Consider the following 21176-nt stretch of genomic DNA (forward strand, 5'->3'; position numbering starts at 1 on the left):
TTGCTTTATCCTGTGGCCACCCGGCTCCTGGAAACTGGGCCTCCTTATAAATTACTTACCCTTAAATAAAAGGGTATTTATTTAAACTTTATCCATATTTTCTTTGGTGCTTTTATTTGTGAACAAATCACCACTAAAAATTATTTTCCATGTTGATTCTATTTGTAGGGCATTATAGGATAATTTTTAAAACACATCTAAATGCATTTTAGATATTTATTTAAAATAAGCACTTTCTCCAGAGAGAATTATCACTCCCACAGGCTATTATAAATATGGATTTATGTGTGATCAGCCCAGTTATGCCCTATTTTTGCGTTTTCACGGCGTACTTAAAACTCTCAAAATGACTTTCTAGTACTATTTAATCTGTCTAATCTATGAGAATAGAAAGTTAAATAAGTTACAGTAGAATTGTATGTATTAATAACATTTCTTTATGTGATTTACAGGAAGACCGTGTACCCAGCTACAGCTTCTAAACCCAGAACGTTTTGCACGTCTTATCAAAGAAGTAGTGAACACATTCTGGCCTGGCAGGGAGTTGATTGTTCAGTGGTATCCATGTGATGAAGACAAAAAGCACCCATCTATTTCATGGCTTAAAATGGTGTGGAAGCATCTCTATATACATTTTTCAGAGGATTTGACTTTATTTGATGAGATGCCACTAATCCCTAGAACTGCACTAGAAGAAGGTCAGACGTGCGTGGAACTCATCAGACTCAGGATCCCCTCATTAGTCATTTTAGATGATGAATCTGAAGCACAGCTCCCAGAATTTTTAGCTGACGTTGTACAAAAACTTGGAGGGATTGTCCTTAAGCAATTAGATGCCTCCATACAACATCCACTTATTAAAAAATACATCCGTTCGCCATCTCCAAGCGCTGTTCTGCAGATGATGGAGAAGATGCCTCTGCAGAAGCTGTGCCACCAGGTTGCGTCGCTCCTTCCAACGCACAAAGACGCCCTAAGGAAGTTCTTAGCTAACTTAACTGATAGCAGTGAAAAGGAGAAAAGAGTAATTCAGGAACTGACAATATTCAAGCGCATTAACTATTCATCCAGTCAGGGGATCTCCTCCTACACCAAGCTGAAGGGCTGCAGGGTCCTGCACCACACATCCAGGCTCCCGGCGGGCCTGCGGCTCTCCATCTCAGTCGTGGACAGCAGTGACGAGGCCACCATCCGCCTGGCAAACCTGCTCAAGGTGGAGAAGGTAAAGACCACCAGCTGCCTAAAGCTTATCCTAAAAGACATCGAAAATGCATTTTATTCACACGAGGAGATGACACACCTTATGCTGTGGGTCCTCGAGAATCTATCCTCTCTTAAAAATGAGAATCCAAATGTGCTTGATTGGCTAACGCCATTAAAATTCATTCAGATCTCACAGGAGCGGCTGGTGTCGGCCAGTGAGCTCTTTGACCCTGATGTGGAAGTATTAAAGGACCTCTTCTATGATGAAGAAGAAACTTGTTTCCCACCCTCAGCTTTTACCTCACCAGATATTCTTCACTCTTTAAGACAGATTGGTTTAAAAAACGAAGCCAGTCTCAAAGAGAAAGATGTTGTGCAAGTGGCTAAAAAAATTGAAGCTTTACAGGCCAGCTCTTGTCCAAATCAGGAAATTCTCCTGAAGAAAGCCAGAACACTCTTACTGGTCTTAAATAAGAACCACACCCTGCTGCGGTCACCTGAAGGGAAGATGGCCCTGAAGAAAATAAAATGGGCTCCAGCTTGCAAGCAAAGGCCTCCAAACTACCCAGGATCCTTAGTCTGGAAAGGGGATCTCTGGGATCTCTGTGCACCCGCGGACATGTGCGACGCGGCCCATGCCATTCTGGTCGGCTCATCACTTCCTCTTGTTGAGAGTGTCCATGTGAACTTGGAAGAAGCTTTAGGTATCTTCACAAAACCTGATATCAATGCTGTCTTAAAGCACTTTAAAATTGTTGTCGATTGGTACACTTCGAACACCTTTAGTGATGAAGACTACTATCAGTTCCAGCACATTTTGCTCGAAATTTATGGATTCATGCATGATCATTTAAATGAAGGGAAGGATGCTTTTAGAGCCTTAAAATTTCCATGGGTTTGGACTGGCAAAAAGTTCTGTCCTCTCGCCCAAGCTGTGATAAAACCGTTTTATGATCTTGACCTTCAGCCTTATTTGCACAGTGTGCCTAAGACCATGGCAAAGTTCCACCAGCTGTTCAAGGCCTGCGGTTCAGTAGAGGAGCTGACGCCAGATCACATTTCCATGGTCATTCAGAAGGTGTACCTCAAAAGCGGCCAAGACCTCAGTGACCAAGAAAGCAAACAGAATCTTCATCTTATGTTGAATATTATCCGATGGCTTTATAGCAATCAGATTCCAGCAAGCCTCAACACACCAGTTCCTATACATCATAGCAGAGATCCTTCCAAGCTTATCATGAAGCCAATTCATGAATGCTGTTACTGTGACATCAAAGTTGATGACCTGAATGACTTACTGGAAGATTCCGTGGAACCAATCATTTTGGTGCATGAGGACATACCCATGAAAACTGCAGAGTGGCTGAAAGTCCCGTGCCTCAGTACAAGACTGATCAACCCCGAAAACATGGGCTTTGAGCAGTCAGGACAAAGAGAACCACTGACTGTAAGAATTAAAAATATTCTGGAAGAATACCCTTCAGTGTCAGATATCTTTAAAGAACTTCTTCAAAATGCTGACGACGCAAATGCAACAGAATGCAGCTTCATGATTGACATGAGAAGAAACATGGACATTCGAGAGAATCTCCTGGACCCGGGGATGGCAGCGTGTCATGGGCCGGCTCTGTGGTCATTCAACAACTCTCAATTCTCAGATTCGGACTTTGTGAACATAACAAGGCTAGGGGAATCTTTAAAGAGGGCAGAAGTTGACAAAGTTGGGAAATTTGGTCTTGGGTTTAATTCCGTGTACCACATCACCGACATTCCCATCATCATGAGTCGAGAATTCATGATAATGTTTGATCCCAACATAAACCACATCAGTAAACACATTAAAGACAGATCTAATCCCGGGATCAAAATTAATTGGAGTAAACAGCAGAAAAGACTTAGGAAATTTCCTAATCAGTTCAAACCATTCATAGACGTATTTGGCTGTCAGTTACCTCTGACCGTGGAAGCACCTTACAGCTACAGTGGGACTCTGTTCCGACTGTCCTTTAGAACTCAGCAGGAAGCCAGAGTGAGTGAAGTTAGCAGCACCTGCTACAACACAGCAGACATTTACTCTCTCGTGGATGAATTCAGTCTCTGTGGACACAGGCTTATCATTTTCACTCAGAGTGTAACCTCAATGTATCTGAAGTACTTGAAAATTGAGGAAACCAACCCCAGCTTAGCTCAAGATACAATCATAATTAAAAAAAAATTGTGCTCTTCCAAAGCACTGATTGCACCTGTCATCAGTGTTTTAAAAGAAGCTGCTAAGCTCATGAAGACTTGCGACAGCAGTAACAAGAAGCTCCCCGCTGACGCACCCAAGTCAGCTTGCATCCTTCAGATCACAGTGGAGGAATTTCACCACGTGTTCAGAAGGATTGCTGATTTACAGTCGCCACTTTTTAGAGGTCCAGATGACGACCCAGCTGCTCTCTTTGAAATGGCTAAGTCCGGCCAATCCAAAAAGCCATCGGATGAGTTACCACAAAAAACAATGGAGTGTACCATGTGGCTTATATGTACCTGCATGGATACAGGAGAGGCTCTCAAGTTTTCCCTGAGTGAGAGCGGGAGAAGGCTGGGAGTGGTTCCTTGTGGGGCTGTGGGAGTTTTTCTGGCTGAGATCCAGGACCGGAAGTGGGCTGTGAGACCACAGGCTGGAGAGGTGTTCTGCTATTTGCCCCTACGAATCAAAACAGGATTGCCGGTTCACATCAACGGGTGCTTTGCTGTTACTTCAAACAGGAAAGAGATCTGGAAGACAGACACGAAAGGACGCTGGAACACCACCTTCATGAGACACGTGGTTGTGAAAGCTTACCTAGAGGCACTCAGCATCCTGCGTGACCTGGCCATGAGTGGGGAGCTGATGGACTATACTTACCATGCAGTGTGGCCTGACCCTGATCTGGTTCATGATGACTTCTCTGTAATTTGTCAAGGGTTTTATGAAGATATAGCTCACGGGAAAGGGAAGGAATTGACAAGAGTCTTCTCTGATGGATCCACATGGGTTTCCATGAAGAATGTGAGATTTCTAGATGAATGTATACTTAAGAGAAGAGATGTTGGTCCAGCAGCCTTCAAGATATTTTTGAAATACCTCAAGAAGACTGGGTCGAAAAACCTCTGTGCTGTTGAACTTCCTTCTTCAGTAAAATTAGGATTTGAAGAAGCTGGCTGCAAACAGATACTGCTTGAAAATACATTTTCAGAGAAACAGTTTTTTTCAGAAGTGTTTTTTCCAAATATTCAAGAAATTGAAGCAGAACTCAGAGATCCTTTAATGAATTTTGTTCTGAATGAGAAAGTCGATGAGTTCTCAGGAATTCTTCGTGTTACTCCATGTATCCCTTGCTCTCTGGAGGGGCATCCTCTGGTTTTACCATCAAGATTAATCCACCCTGAAGGACGGGTTGCAAAGTTATTTGATACTAAAGACGGACGATTTCCTTACGGGTCTACTCAGGACTACCTAAATCCTATTATTCTGATTAAACTCGTCCAGTTAGGTATGGCAAAAGATGATATTTTATGGGATGACATGCTAGAACGTGCCGAGTCAGTAGCTGAAATTAATAAAAGTGATCACGGTGCTGCTTGTCTAAGAAGTAGCATCCTGTTAAGTCTTATTGATGAAAAACTAAAAATAAGGGATCCTAGAGCAAAGGATTTTGCTGCAAAATATCAAACAATCCCCTTCCTCCCATTTCTCACAAAACCAGCAGGTTTTTCTTTGGACTGGAAAGGTAACAGTTTTAAGCCTGAGACCATGTTTGCAGCAACCGACCTTTATACAGCTGAGCATCAGGATATAGTTTGTCTTTTGCAGCCAGTTCTAAACGAAAATTCACATTCCTTCAGAGGCTGCGGTTCAGTGCCACTGGCTGTTAAAGAGTTTTTGGGGTTACTGCGGAAGCCCACAGTTGACCTGGTCATAAACCAATTGAAAGAAGTTGCAAAATCAGTTGATGATGGAATCACATTGTACCAGGAGAACATCACCAATGCTTGCTACAAATACCTTCATGAAGCAATGATGCAAAGTGACATCACTAAGATATCAATTATTGAAAAGTTAAAAACGTTTAGCTTCATTCTAGTTGAGAGTGCATATGTTGACTCAGAAAAAATTGCTTTTCATTTGAATTTTGAAGCAGCCCCATACCTTTATCAGTTGCCTAATAAATATAAAAATAGTTTCCGTGAACTTTTTGAAAGTGTGGGTGTGAGGCAGTCTTTTACTGTTGAAGATTTTGCCCTTGTTTTGGAATCTATTGCTCAAGAAAAAGAAACAAAACAAATAACAGAAGAGAATTTTCAGCTTTGCCGGCGAATAATCAGTGAAGGAATATGGAGTCTCATTAGAGAAAAGAAACAAGAATTTTGTGAGAAAAATTATGGCCAAATATTATTGCCAGATACTAATCTTAAGCTTCTCCCTGCAAAATCTTTATGCTACAATGATTGTCCCTGGATAAAAGTAAAGGATAGCACTGTAAAATACTGTCATGCAGATATACCCAGGGAAGTGGCTGTGAAACTAGGAGCAGTACCAAAGCGGCATAAAGCCTTAGAAAGGTATGCGTCCAACATCTGCTTTACAACACTGGGCACTGAATTTGGACAGAAGGAAAAACTGACCAGCAGAATTAAGAGTATCCTTAATGCCTATCCTTCAGAAAAGGAAATGCTGAAAGAACTTCTTCAGAATGCTGACGATGCAAAGGCTACAGAAATCTGTTTTGTGTTTGACCCTCGACAGCATCCAGTTGATAGGATATTTGACGACAAGTGGGCCCCCTTGCAGGGGCCAGCACTGTGTGTGTACAACAACCAGCCTTTCACAGAAGACGATGTCAGAGGGATTCAGAACCTCGGGAAAGGCACCAAGGAAGGAAACCCGTGTAAAACCGGACAATACGGAATAGGATTCAATTCTGTGTATCACATTACAGACTGCCCTTCTTTTATTTCCGGCAATGACATCCTGTGTATTTTTGATCCTCATGCCAGATACGCACCAGGAGCCACATCTGTTAGTCCTGGACGCATGTTTAGAGATTTGGATGCAGATTTTAGGACACAGTTCTCAGATGTTCTGGATCTTTACCTGGGAACCCACTTTAAACTGGATAATTGCACAATGTTTCGATTTCCTCTTCGTAATGCAGAAATGGCAAAAGTTTCAGAAATTTCTTCAGTTCCATCATCAGACAGAATGGTCCAGAATCTTTTGGACAAACTGCGGTCAGATGGGGCTGAACTTTTAATGTTTCTTAATCACATGGAAAAAATTTCTATTTGTGAAATAGATAAAGCTACGGGAGCCCTAAACGTGCTGTATTCTGTGAAGGGCAACATCACCGATGGAGACAGGCTGAAAAGGAAGCAGTTTCACGCATTTGTAATTGACAGTGTCACTAAAAAGAGGCCGCTCAAGGACATACCGGTTCAGCAGATCACCTACACTATGGATACGGAGGACTCTGAGGGAAACCTTACCACCTGGCTAATTTGTAATAGGTCAGGTTTTTCAAGTATGGAGAAAGTATCTAAGAGCGTTATATCAGCTCACAAGAACCAAGATATCACTCTCTTCCCACGTGGTGGAGTAGCTGCCTGCATCACCCACAACTACAAAAAGCCCCACAGGGCCTTCTGCTTTCTGCCCCTCTCTTTAGAGACGGGGTTACCGTTTCACGTGAACGGCCACTTTGCTCTCGATTCAGCCAGGAGGAACCTGTGGCGGGATGACAACGGGGTGGGCGTTCGGAGTGACTGGAACAACAGCTTAATGACGGCCCTGATCGCTCCCGCGTACGTCGAGTTATTAATCCAGTTAAAGAAGCGCTATTTCCCTGGTTCTGACCCGACGTTATCGGTCTTACAGAACACGCCTATTCATGTTGTAAAGGACACCTTAAAGAAGTTTTTGTCATTCTTCCCAGTCAACAGGCTTGATCTACAGCCAGATTTATACTGTCTGGTGAAAGCACTTTACAGCTGCATCCACGAGGACATGAAGCGCCTTTTACCCGTTGTGCGGGCTCCGAACATTGATGGCTCCGACCTGCACTCTGCAGTTATAATCACCTGGATTAATATGTCGACTTCAAATAAAACGAGACCATTTTTTGACAATTTGCTGCAGGATGAATTACACCACCTTAAAAATGCAGACTATAACATCACCACACGCAAAACAGTGGCAGAGAATGTCTATAGGCTGAAACACCTGCTTTTGGAAATTGGCTTCAACTTGGTTTATAACTGTGATGAAACTGCTAATCTGTACCACTGTCTGATAGACGCCGATATTCCTGTTAGTTATGTCACCCCTGCTGATGTGCGATCTTTTTTAATGACGTTTTCCTCTCCCGATACTAATTGCCATATTGGGAAGCTGCCTTGTCGTCTCCAGCAGACTAACCTGAAACTTTTTCACAGTTTAAAACTCTTAGTTGATTACTGTTTTAAGGATGCAGAAGAAAACGGGATTGAAGTGGAGGGACTGCCCCTTCTCATTACATTAGACAGTGTTTTGCAAACTTTTGATGCAAAACGACCCAAGTTTCTAACAACATACCATGAATTGATTCCATCCCGCAAAGACTTGTTCATGAATACATTGTACCTGAAGTACAGTAATATTTTACTGAACTGTAAAGTTGCAAAAGTGTTTGACATTTCCAGCTTTGCTGACTTGTTATCCTCTGTGTTGCCCCGTGAATATAAGACCAAAAGTTGCACAAAGTGGAAAGACAGTTTTACAAGTGAGTCTTGGCTTAAGAGTGCATGGCATTTTATCAGCGAATCCGTAAATGTGAAAGAGGATCAAGAAGAGACAAAAGCAACCTTTGACACTGTTGTTGACACCCTAAAAGACTGGGCATTGCTCCCTGGAACAAAGTTTACAGTGTCAGCCAATCAGCTTGTAGTTCCCGAAGGTGATGTTCTGCTTCCTCTAAGTCTCATGCACATTGCAGTCTTTCCAAATGGCCAGAGTGATAAGGTTTTTCATGCTCTCATGAAAGCTGGCTGTATTCAGCTTGCTTTGAACAAAATCTGCTCCAAAGACAGTGCATTTGTTCCTCTGTTGTCATGTTACACAGCAAACATAGAGAGCCCCACAAGCATTTTGAAGGCTGTGCATTATATGGTCCAAACCTCAACTTTTAGAACTGAAAAATTAGTGGAAAGTGACTTTGAAGCACTTCTGATGTATTTCAACTGCAATTTGAATCACTTGATGTCCCAAGATGACATAAAAATTTTAAAGTCACTTCCATGCTACAAATCCATCAGTGGTCGCTATATGAGCATTGCGAAATTTGGAACATGCTATGTGCTTACAAAAAGTATTCCTTCTGCTGAAGTGGAAAAATGGACACAATCATCGTCCTCTGCATTTCTTGAAGAAAAAGTACACTTAAAAGAACTATATGAGGTGCTTGGTTGTGTACCTGTAGATGATCTTGAGGTCTATTTGAAACACCTCTTACCAAAAATTGAAAATCTCTCTTATGATGCAAAATTAGAGCATTTGATCTATCTTAAGAATAGACTCTCAAGTATTGAAGAATTGTCAGAGATCAAGGAACAACTTTTCGAAAAACTGGAAAGTTTATTGATAATCCATGACGCTAACAGTCGACTAAAGCAAGCCAAACATTTCTATGATAGAACTGTGAGAGTTTTTGAAGTTATGCTTCCCGAAAAATTGTTTATTCCTAAGGACTTCTTTAAAAAATTGGAACAACTTATAAAACCCAAAAATCAAGTTGCATTTATGACATCCTGGGTAGAATTCTTAAGAAATATCGGACTAAAACACATCCTTTCTCAGCAGCAGTTGTTACAGTTTGCTAAGGAGATCAGTGTGAGGGCTAATACAGAAAACTGGTCTAAAGAAACACTGCAAAATACAGTCGATATCCTTCTCCACCATATATTCCAAGAACGAATGGATTTGTTATCTGGAAATTTTTTGAAAGAACTGTCTTTAATACCATTCTTATGTCCCGAGCGGGCCCCTGCCGAATTCATTCGATTTCATCCTCAGTATCAAGAGGTAAACGGAACGCTTCCTCTTATAAAGTTCAACGGAGCACAGGTGAATCCAAAATTCAAGCAGTGCGACGTGCTCCAGCTGTTATGGACGTCATGCCCTATTCTTCCAGAGAAAGCCACCCCCTTGAGCATCAAAGAACAAGAAGGGAGTGACCTTGGGCCCCAAGAACAGCTGGAGCAGGTTTTAAGTATGCTGAATGTGAACCTGGACCCCCCTCTGGATAAGGTCATCAATAACTGCAGGAACATATGCAACATCACAACTCTGGATGAAGACATGGTCAAGACTAGAGCAAAGGTCTTAAGGAGCATATACGAGTTTCTCAGCGCAGAGAAAAGGGAGTTCCGTTTTCAGCTGCGGGGCGTTGCTTTTGTGATGGTGGAAGATGGCTGGAAGCTTCTGAAGCCGGAGGAGGTGGTGATCAATCTTGAGTACGAGTCTGATTTTAAACCGTATCTGTACAAGCTGCCTTTAGAACTGGGCACCTTTCACCAGCTGTTCAAACGCTTAGGCACTGAAGATATCATTTCAACCAAGCAGTACGTTGAAGTGCTGAGCCGCATATTCAAAAATTCTGAAGGAAAACAGTTAGATCCTAATGAAATGCGCACCGTTAAGAGAGTCGTTTCTGGCTTGTTCAAGAGTCTACAGAATGACTCGGTGAAGGTGCGGGGCGATCTCGAGAGCATCCGGGACCTTGCACTCTACCTGCCAAGCCAGGATGGGAGGCTGGTGAAGTCCAACATCCTGGTGTTTGATGACGCCCCGCATTACAAGAGCAGGATCCAGGGCAATATCGGTGTGCAGATGTTGGTGGATCTCAGCCAGTGCTACTTAGGGAAAGACCACGGGTTCCATACTAAGCTGACTATGCTCTTTCCTCAGAAACTCAGACCTCGTCTGCTGAGCAGCATCCTCGAGGAGCAGTTAGATGAGGAGACTCCCAGAGTCTGCCAGTTTGGAGCGCTGTGCTCTCTTCAGGGCAGGCTGCAGTTACTCTTGTCCTCTGAACAGTTCATCACAGGCCTGATCAGAATCATGAAGCATGAAAACGATAACGCTTTTCTGGCCAACGAGGAGAAAGCCGTGCGACTCTGCAAAGCTCTAAGAGAAGGCTTGAAAGTGTCCTGTTTTGAGAAGCTTCAGACAACATTAAGAGTTAAAGGTTTCAATCCTATTCCTCAGAGCAGAAGTGAAACTTTTGCTTTCCTGAAGAGGTTTGGGAATGCAGTCATCCTGCTCTACATACAGCATTCAGACAGTAAAGACATTAACTTCCTGTTAGCCTTGGCAATGACGCTTAAATCAGCGACCGACAATTTGATTTCCGACACTTCATATCTAATTGCTATGCTAGGATGCAATGATATTTACAGGATCAGTGAGAAACTCGACAGTTTAGGAGTGAAATACGACTCTTCAGAACCATCGAAACTTGAACTTCCAATGCCCGGCACTCCGATACCTGCTGAGATTCACTACACTCTGCTTATGGACCCAATGAATGTCTTTTACCCCGGGGAATACGTCGGGTACCTTGTTGATGCTGAAGGTGGGGAGATCTATGGGTCGTACCAGCCGACATATACATACGCCATTATCGTACAGGAAGTTGAAAGAGAAGATGCTGACAACTCTAGTTTTCTAGGAAAGATATATCAGATTGATATTGGTTACAGTGAATATAAAATAGTTAGCTCTCTTGATCTGTATAAGTTTTCAAGGCCAGAGGAAAGCTCTCAGAGCAGAGACAGTGCCCCTTCCACACCCACCAGCCCTACAGAGTTCCTGGCCCCTGGTCTACGAAGCATCCCTCCTCTTTTCTTTGGTAGGGAGAGCCACAAGACCTCATCTTCGAAGCATCATTCCCCCAAGAAGCTTAAGGTGAATTCTTTACCAGAAATTTTAAAAGAAGTGACGTCAGTGGTGGAGCAAGCTTGGAAGCTTCCGGAATCTGAAAGAAAAAAGATCATTAGGCGGTTGTATTTGAAATGGCACCCTGACAAAAACCCAGAGAACCATGACGTTGCTAATGAAGTTTTTAAACATCTGCAGAATGAAATTAACAGATTAGAGAAGCAGGCTTTTCTAGATCAAAACGCAGACAGAGCCTCGAGGCGAACGTTTTCAACCTCAGCATCCCGATTTCAGTCAGAGAAGTACTCATTTCAGAGATTTTACACTTCGTGGAATCAAGAAGCAACGAGCCACAAATCTGAAAGGCAACAACAAAATAAGGAAAAATGCCCACCTTCAGCCGGACAGACTTACTCTCCGAGGTTCTTTGTTCCCCCCACCTTCAAGTCAGTTGGTAACCCAGTCGAAGCACGCAGATGGCTGCGACAAGCCAGAGCCAATTTCTCAGCCGCCAGGAATGACCTCCACAAAAACGCCAACGAATGGGTGTGCTTCAAATGTTTCCTCTCTACCAAGCTGGCTCTGATCGCCGCTGACTATGCTGTGCGGGGCAAGTCCGACAAAGACGTGAAGCCGACTGCACTCGCGCAGAAAATAGAGGAATACAGTGAGCATCTGGAAGGCCTGACGAATGACGTCCATACCTTGGAAGCTTACGGTGTAGACAGTTTAAAAACAAGGTACCCCGATCTACTGCCTTTCCCACAGATCCCGAATGACAGGTTCACTTCTGAGGTTGCCATGAGAGTGATGGAATGTACTGCCTGTATCATCATAAAACTTGAAAATTTTATACAACAGAAAGTGTGAACGCATTTAAAGAAAAAGCAGAGCTGGGTCTTGAATGTGTTGTAGCACAAGTATGAATTGCTGTCCTTAAGCTTCCTTGCCAGTTATTTAGGAATTGCGAAGCACACTGCAGACTGTTTGGGGAGAATTTTGGAGTTGTTATTAACATGAATTTCAACAGAAGACGTTAACTGGATCTAAGAACTATTTTGAGGCTGGTGGTGAACTGTGGAATTGCTGGAGGCAGCTGGCCGGCTGGGGTGGCGGCTCGTTGGACTGCACTTTATACAACCAAAGCTCAGCAGTTTGTTAGACAAGAGTCTGTCTCTGTCTCTGGTTAGGGTGAAGTTAGTTTTACGTCTTCCATGTAGTATTTTTTGAAGCAGCTAATGAAACACTGGACATATCATTGGTTTAAACAAATGAGGGGAACTAAGTCTTTGGAGCTTATTATCTCTTTAAGTGGATCCTCTTGGGTGTGTTATTTTCTTATCAGCTGGATCCGATTATGAATTTTTTGCAATTTTACCTATTAGACCCTCAGTACATGTATAACATGGTACAGTACTTTACTCCTGAATATTACCTGATTGAGACTCTGCAGACGGTACTGCTGGGACGCACTGAGTACACTTTACATCCTTGTTCTGGATGTCCTCCCGCCCTGGGTTTACAGCTTCCTGGTTCGTGAAGGTAGCACGTGGGAGACCCCAGTGGTGGCCGTTCTGGCCTCTGGATGTGAATACTGCTTCCAAGAACTGCCTGCCAAAGCGACATCTGTCACCTGTTAGAACATTTGCTTTATGTTTGTTTGTACATATTTTCCACAAACGTCATAATTTATATAGTGTGGTTGAACAGGATGTGACCTTTTGTTGTCTAAAGGTGCTGCAGTAAACATTTTTTGTCCTTCAGCGTGGCACTTAGTGGAGTTTTTTGGATTTCACTTTGAAGGCATTAAAAAATTGTAAAATCATGTGACAATAAGTTATAAAATAGGAATTATCAGCTTGTGTTTTCCCCATGAACAATTCAGAACTGACATTTAATTTTTATCATGTTTGAATGTCCTACGAACATACTTCTTTTGCAGAATGTAAAAGAAAGGTGATGATAATTAGTTTCTATAAGTGTGCTGGCTGTAAATGATGCTAAATATAATATTTTATGCAATTAAGGGCTTATGGAACATATTAAAACTTTTTTACTTTTATTGGTAATAAGGAATGTTTGCGCCTCCACTATTGTATTGCTTCTGGATGTGAAGCCATGTGATAATTTCTGCTATTATATTAAGTGCCACAATTTTAATAAAGCAAATGTACATATGAAATCATTGTAGCTGGTATTTCCTGAGAAACAGTTCCTTGAAAATCAAACTTAATATCTTCCTATATGAAGTTCTGACCTGTGTGTATTTATTTGTGCGTTTATTGGAAATAGTAGGATAGAACTTTCCTATATATTTTATAGTGGAATTTTAATAGGTTCCTTTTCTTATGATTGAATATAAAGTACTTGGCATATACTAGGTTTATTAGGTGCTCACTGATTTTGTTGATTTTATTTCGCCTTTCTAGGGAATAAAATTTGTTGACATATGTGGTATACGTATGTATTTGGAAATACGTTAAATATGGTTCTTCTCTAGGTAGAGGCTGGATTGATACCGACCTTGCCTCAGGGGAGGGCTGTGTGCCTGGGGCCAATTCACACCTGAGCCCTAACAGGTAGGACATGTTCATCTTTACACCTCAGGCACAAGTCTTCTAAATCCGGCAGACCAGGCTTGGAATTCTCTGTTCCGGGGCGACCCAAACGCTGGGTCTCCAGCTGTCTGGGACTTTCTTAAGTTCTTGCTACTTTAAAACTCAGATTCGACACTTGGAATATGTTTCATTGCTTTTGGATATTAAAATGTACACAGAACACCCTGTCTGGCTTTCGTGGTAGTTGATCTAGGTGGAGTTTTGTGTTTTTTTCTAGACTTCCTTTAAAAGAAAAAATACAGGTCCACAGTCCCTGATATGAAACCCTTGCCTCCAAATGTTTTTCAGAATTTGGATATTAGAACATTAATACCAGTGCATATAAACTGGGTTTAATGAGGCTTTTCCATCAGAGTTGGGCAGCTCCCTTTAATCAAACACATTAGTATTTCTGCAGTGAGACCATGAATACCCACCCACAGTAAACTACACAGACATGAGAAGTAGCCTCATCTAAATTTAGGTCAGGTTTTGCCACCCATAGTTTGCAGTAGATGTATTTGGAAAGTTTTCATTTTTTGGAACTTTTTAGATTTTGAAATTCGGGGTAAGGAATTTTGGACCTGAACTATTTTTTGTATTAGGCTCCCCTATTTTGCTTTTTTTATTAAAAAGAAGGTGGAAACTACCAGCCGGTGTGGGCGTAGCTGCTCCTGAGAAAGGGGTTGGAACAGGCCTTCTGCACTCGGGAGCGGGTTCTGTGCCTCCCCGTGAGCGGAAGGGCGGAATGCTCCACAGCCTCCGGGGGGAGACCAGGGACGAGCCTGAGAATGATGGTGGGGAAATGTTCAAATAGCGTTCAGTCAAATAAAGGGAACAGGTCTGCTTTGGGGACTGGTGGGGTTGTCTTTCATTAGCGCCAGCTGACATCTTCTGTCCTTCCAATATTTTGCAGACCTCGAGGATAAAAGCTAGTAGAAAACAGCAGTTAGATGAGATTTTAATGAGTCATGTATGACTCCGGCTTCTACCAGAGACAGAACCAGCAGGAGACACATGGACACAGACCTGGGAAGAGCTCTCCTTCCAGGAGCTGACTCGCCATCGCGGGGGCCGGCAGGTCCGCATCCTGCAGGGCGCGCACCCCACAGGCAGGAGCTGCAGTCGGCAGGTGGAATTTCCTAAAACTCTGGCTTCTGACGCTTCTTCTCCATTTATCTTGTTTTGACAAGTTTGGCCTAAAGTGTCATCACTCCTTCATCGGTCTGGAAGCCGGTCCCGGGCCCCCCGTGCTGTCAGGTGTGGGCGAGACTGGGGAAGACTTGGATACCAAAGCCAACGCGAGGTACATTTTACTGAAAAATAAGAGCTATGTGTTTAAAATTTGGGCTTGTTTCTCCTGTAGCTGCTAAGTGGCCCGGGAAGTGCCCTCATTTATTCTGGATACAAAGCCCAGGACAAAAGGTGAAGCTGCACTGACTGTTCAGCTCAGAATCCACCCTTTGTCCTCGGTGCCCTTAGACCCGCTCGTTCCACCGGCTTGTTTATACGTGACCCAAAGTTTGTTCGGTTATTAAACCACAGCCAATTTGCGGTGGCATTTACAATACGGAGAAGCCAGCTAAAGCCAAGGGAGAAGAGGCGTGTTGGATCAGGGAAGGGAGGGGACGAGAACCAATACAAATCGACCCAGCCTCGCGGGAGCTCCCACCCTGCTTCCCTGTCCGCGCACGAGTGGAGATTGACCTGGGGGTGCCCGGGAGGGCAGGGGGACCTGAACTCGTGTAGGGGCTGCGGAGTCGGAGCCTGCAGGGGTGGGAGAGGTTCTGGGTTGTTCTGCTGAAAGGTCTTAGCAAGTCCATTTTGCTGCAAATCCAACTTTGCCATTAAAGCTGATATTTTGATCTTCATCTTTTTCACTTGTGCCTGCTTCTCAGTCGGTTCGGAAATTGGAAAAGAAACAAGGGCTGTTTTGCGAGGTCACTAAAATTATGAGCACTGGACGGTCGGTAAGCGCTTAGTGTGTAGGGCTGCCCGTGTGTATGCCTCATTGGGTACATTCATAAGCATGGCCTTGCACCTTTAATGGAAATTTAAGTTACGCTGTATAATGTACTTAAGAAGACAGGTTTATGTAATACATCTTAGAATACAGCCCATCTAAAAGTTCTTATTCTAAGCAAGGAGAAATTCCTGATCACTCTGTAGAATGAAGCTAGAAACAACGTTAGTGATGATTCCATTATAGCAGAGGAGCAAAAAGATCTGATTTACACCTTTTGTTAAAAAGGTTCTATTCCCCATACTTTCTCTTTGATTGTTCTTCTCGACCTCACTTTATCATCGGCGTCGTTTTTTTTGACATGTACACACGTTCTGTGAGAACCAAACTAGTTTAGAAATGTTCCATGGTGATCCTGTGTTCCATCTACATCAACTGGGCTGGAAGACATTTTTCTTTTGCACAGACATGGTACAGGAAAGTACATATGACACAAAAACGGCAACATTATTTACTATGACAATAGGAATGTTAGAGCAAGAGAGCAGACATTAATTTTAAAAATCGGGACTCAACTAAATGGAAAAGGCAAATACCAATTTATAATCTAAAGCCCTCCCCTGCCCCCAGAAACTAGGAGCATTATATTCAGAGTTGAGTTTGCCCTTCACTGCTTAGGAAACACTGTACTTTTGTTTTGTAATCTCAAGTGTTTATGACACTAGTAATTTAAAAGTCGCGGAGTTGTGAGAAGTGGGCTGCACTGTTAACACCTTGTCAAAACAGCACTGGAAATAAAGACTCACTTTTCTCTCAGTTCTGAGACTGCGGAAAGTGAAACTGAAGTTGTGTTTATAGTTATAAATCCTTTAATTAGAAAGTTGCAGTGCTGGGCTTCCCTGGTGGCGCAGTGGTTAAGAATCCCCCTGCCAATGCAGGGGACACAGGTTCGAGCCCTGGTCCGGGAAGATCCCACATGCCGCAGAGCAACTAAGCCTGTGCGCCACAACTACTGAGCCTGCGCTCTGGGGCCCGTGAGTCACAACTACTGAGCCTGTGAGCCACAACTACTGAAGCCCACACGCCTAGAGCCCGTGCTCCGCAACAAGAGAAGCCACTGCAATGAGAAGCCGGCGCACCGCAAGGAAGAGTAGCCCCCGCTCGCTGCAACTAGAGAAAGCCCACGCACTGCAACAAAGACCCAACGCAGCCAAAAATAAATAATAAATAAATAAATTACAAAAACCCCCAAAGTTGCAGTGCTGTTGGTCCCACCATGTCTTGTGCCATGTGGGGATTCTAATGCTAACAACTGGTAAACCACAAACCAAAACCGACACCCATGGCTCTGTGTGCCAAAGGGCATTTTACAGAGTGAGTGAGTGGCCTCTACAAAACCAACGTGCTCATGGGTTCAGTGTGCCCACCGGATGCAAATACACATCACACAGCCGACGGTGAGTGTAAGAGGCTGACTCCGTGAGGTCCCACCTGGTCCCTCACCTGTCCCGTCAGGTGAGCATGCCTGCTGGGCACCTGGGACCCCTGCCTACTCGCGGTGCGATTCTGGTGGGTGACAAACCCCTTTGGACTTTAGTTTCTCCACTTGTCAAGCGAGCACCAGCCCATCTGCGCAGGTATCAGGTAGACTGGTGCCGCGGATGGAATGAGACACAGGTCAAAGTTGTCTGAAGTGAAAACCGATGTGGAAATGCAGGGTCACAGTTTAGTTTAATTTTAACAGATACTGTGTGACCTTGTGACTTGTCTCATCGGAACCTTTTTTATCACCAGTAACTGGGGGAAAAGTAGTACCTACCTCAAAGAGTTATGAGGATTAAAGAAAGTAAGACAAACTGTGAAGTCTGTGAAAAATGTAGATTGATTTTCATCGCTCATTGACTATATAAAGAAAGCACGGTTTTGTATAATTTATTCCTCTGACTACATATTGAAAATCAAATCAGCCTTAACGTCCCTTCAAAACTTGAAGATTTTCCTGTGAAACCTGACACACGTTGCATTAAGATGAAGAGAGCACTTACAGGTTTTACAGAGGAAAACCTCATGGAACTCTCGCGGCACCTCAGCAGGACCACGGCTACTCTCATGGGGAGTCAGATACCCACAGCTGATATTCCACACAGCAGTTAAATATTTCACTGTAGATCGACGCGTACAAGAAAGGGAAAGTCACAATGGTTCCGATGGAAATGAATCAGTCTAGTGGAATCAACACATTCTCCTGATAGTCCTTTGACTTTTGTGTCTAAGGTCCAGCCGCCACTTTGAGATCATGGAGTTTCATGGGAACACTTGCACTGGTACATTTTTCTTTCTGAGCTCCTTTCGAAAGCAGGTCCTAGTTCCTTCCCATGTGCCAACTCAGCTTTACTTTGTCGAGTTGCTCCAGGTGTGAAGGCTTGAGGTCAGCACTCCAAAGCTCACCGAAACGAGGCAGGTAGCTCCGTGGAAGACGCCCCTGGTTTAGAGGCAGATGTGACTGTTCTCGTGGCACGTGGTACCCACGCCGGCCACAGACAGGTAAAGCTTCCCATCTGGACACGCACAGATTTCGTAGAGTCCCTGCAAGCTGCTTGCGGGACCCTGAGTCCCCTGAGCCAACTTGGGTAAACACATGGTTTCAGCATCGAGCACAAGCTGCTTGGGAGAGAACGAGAGATGAAGTGGTCAAGGAGGAATGGACGCAACAAGCACGAAATTAAATGCTCAAATCGTTCCAAACAAATTCGCTGTTTCTCTGCAGAGAAAATGAAGGAGGCACCTGGCTTGACCGAAATCCTATTACAATTAATCTGATTCTTTACAAGCCTATTTCTAGTTTACATCCAGGCAAGGGATAAACAGTCCTTAGGAACTGGAGGGAAGTCATTTTTTTCTTTTACTCATTGTGCTAGGCGAGCTAGAAAAATGTATGATGCGACACTTTTATGCAGACCTTTCAGAATTATTTGACCAAAATGATACAATTCTTTGCCTGATTCACGTTTACCTTGTGTTCCACTTTGACCTTCAGCTTCTCCTCCCTATTAGGATAAAGTATTGATACAAGCCACAGAAGTAGATTCATCTTAGTCATTTTAACCTGTGATTGTTGGAATTTCTCCTGATTTTATTTTCCTGTGAGAGGCAATTAAATTCATCCTAATAGCTGTCAACCATTTCCCCAGCTTTTAAAATATGATTTGAAACTCTACTGCCTTCTATGAAATGCAGGAAAGCAGTAGACACACAGACGACTAAAATAAGATGAAAGCCACTGGAGTTTTTTGTTCCTATCGAGGTTTAGTTGAACTGAAATACAAACAAATGGCCATTTATTGAGATCTGGTGATCTGACAGCTTAAGGAAATAAGTGTGGTCACACAGAGCAGCCAAGCCTGACCAGGGCGATCACTTATCGGAAGGAATTAAACCATGTTTGGGAAGGTTCCATGTTATCCCTCGCCAACAAGGTCGGACCCCTCCTTTGTTTCACGTGGCTCTCATCCTGTATACTCCAAGCTCTTAATAAACTGGCGTTTGCGTCTGTGTCCCCTCTCGGGATGCTGACCTCTTCATGGAAGCGGTGGGTGACAGTACACGTGCGTGATAGGCAGGCTTTGCCCTGGGGTCTGGGTCACTGTCAGAGGAGGAAGTCAAGTGGGTCTTATTTTTTTAGAGCAGAACCTATTTAGATTATTGTCTAATGCTTTGGGTTCTGCCCAGTTCTTTGCTTTTCCCTAACTTGCTGGCTTCTCCTCTCTCCTTTTTCCCGGTTAATTGGTTAATTTTTTTCTAGCTATTTTTTTTTCCTGTCCTTCCAGCAAACTCTGGTCACTGATGGTCCATATACTGCTTTGTTGTTCATCTTCATTTGCCTTTTTGGGAGAATATTTTCTGGGAGGCCAGACATCTCTTCACTTTGAACTAGCTCCCAGTAATAAGGGGTATCAACTTCAAGTACGGGTCGGGCTGAGTGCTACTTGTAAAACGACACCCAATTCATGAAAATAAGTAATATTATTTCAAAACTAAGATCACTATAGATTTTTTTCAAGGTAGCACGTTTTCAGTACGTAGGGACGTTATGATTTAGTAATAAGATTCCAAAATTCCTGGCTTCCACTTTTGCATTTATCTGCTCCATGCATCAACACTTTGTAAGTTACAACCTGCAGGGGTTTCGCCTGATGACTTTGGTTTCCCACCAGCGGGCTGCCCTTGAGGGTCCTGTGTACTCGGGAGCTGCCTTAACAGCAGCTCCCTCTTACTATTAAATTAGTATCATTTCAAAGCTGTCTTACCGCACTGGGGTCTCATGACCCTGTGACACTGTGATGTAAATACTAGTTCCCGTACTTGACCATTGAGGGGGTAGGCCCAGAGGGGCCTGTTAACGTCCCTGAATTCACACAGTAATTGGCAAACTGATCTCGCACTAGAAAGGTCAATGGTGGGGAGCCTGTACCCTGCTGCCCGTTATAGCCACAGTTCGTATCAGCGATGTTTTGTTTCTGGACCTGAGGTTCCGGGTTTTTTCTTCCTGTAGCTCTTACTTTTCATATTTAATTTTCGCTTACCCAGAACTTGGTGCGAGCGAGCACCCCTGGCAGTAACGGCTGACGGTTGTCACAGGTAACTCCTAGTGACAGCCCTACTGAGGGAAGTTGGATCACCAGGAAGTGACAGTACTGATGTTCTCTGTAAGCTCTGAGAGTCTAGTACTTTTTCAAAGCTGAAAATAACAAGAGACTTGACAGCACAAATACCAGACAAAGCAGTCTGGATCCAACACAGAATTATTTTAACCTTTCTTGGCCCTTCTTTCAGTGCTAAATTGTCTTCTCCTTCCTTTCACATTTTCTGTGCTATGCCTTTCATGACGTTTCTTTACAAACTACCATAAATTTACTATGCCGATGCCTTAATGGACAAGCGTGTCATCAGTGCTCAGGGGACGTGAGGCTTGTACAACGGGAGGCCCACCCCGCCCCCATCTATTGGACTCACTGTCCCATCACTGCTGTGAAGAACGATGTCCATCTGGGAAAGGGCCTCGATTTTCCCTGCAGCAGCTTGAATATGAACGCCTTTCGGGGCGTCCATGCTGAGACTCCGTGTCGGGGATTCTAGTCTGAAATGAGGGAGAGAAACCAGGAAAAAGAGCATAAAAAGCAGCCACCCCAGGAATCCCCCAACCAAGGGCTTAGCATAGAAAATATAATCAGTAAGGTATGTGGTATTTTCACTCATTCTTGAATGCTAACATAGGGCACGTTACTCATGGATAAATCCAGAAATAAAGTGCAGTAAAGAATTTTAACTTCCCATCAATGGAGTCCATGAAATTAGCATCCTCTGAAAATAGATGCAAACATTAGACAGTCCTAGCCCTGTGCAGTAGCTTTGACGGCGTGGTTAGCACTCTGGCACACCACAGCAGAAGAAAATGCTATTGGTGAATATCTCTGGA

At 43.5% G+C, this 21176-nt stretch overlaps 2 protein-coding genes across 2 annotated transcripts in view; one reads left to right on the forward strand and one right to left on the reverse strand.

The window, feature by feature from the left end:
• The window catches only part of SACS (sacsin molecular chaperone), a 39335-nt gene extending 25779 nt beyond the window's left edge, over nt 1–13556 (forward strand). Inside the window, exon 9 of the mRNA XM_029210392.1 lies at nt 453–13556. Within this exon, the coding sequence (XP_029066225.1) occupies nt 453–12010 (11558 nt within the window). The 3' untranslated portion in view covers nt 12011–13556. The remainder of the gene's footprint in view (nt 1–452) is intronic.
• A 4631-nt stretch (nt 13557–18187) lies between these two features.
• Nucleotides 18188–21176, reverse strand: part of SGCG (sarcoglycan gamma) — a 31344-nt gene continuing 28355 nt past the window's right edge. Inside the window, exons 7-8 of the mRNA XM_029210261.1 lie at nt 20714–20837; nt 18188–18361 (exon numbers count right to left, since the gene is read on the reverse strand). Of these exons, the coding sequence (XP_029066094.1) occupies nt 18188–18361; nt 20714–20837 (298 nt within the window). The remainder of the gene's footprint in view (nt 18362–20713; nt 20838–21176) is intronic.

The sequence above is a fragment of the Monodon monoceros genome, unplaced genomic scaffold, assembly GCF_005190385.1.
Source record: "Monodon monoceros isolate NGI ecotype Baffin Bay Population unplaced genomic scaffold, NGI_Narwhal_1 Super_Scaffold_8, whole genome shotgun sequence".
Classification (NCBI taxonomy): Eukaryota; Metazoa; Chordata; class Mammalia; order Artiodactyla; family Monodontidae; genus Monodon; species Monodon monoceros.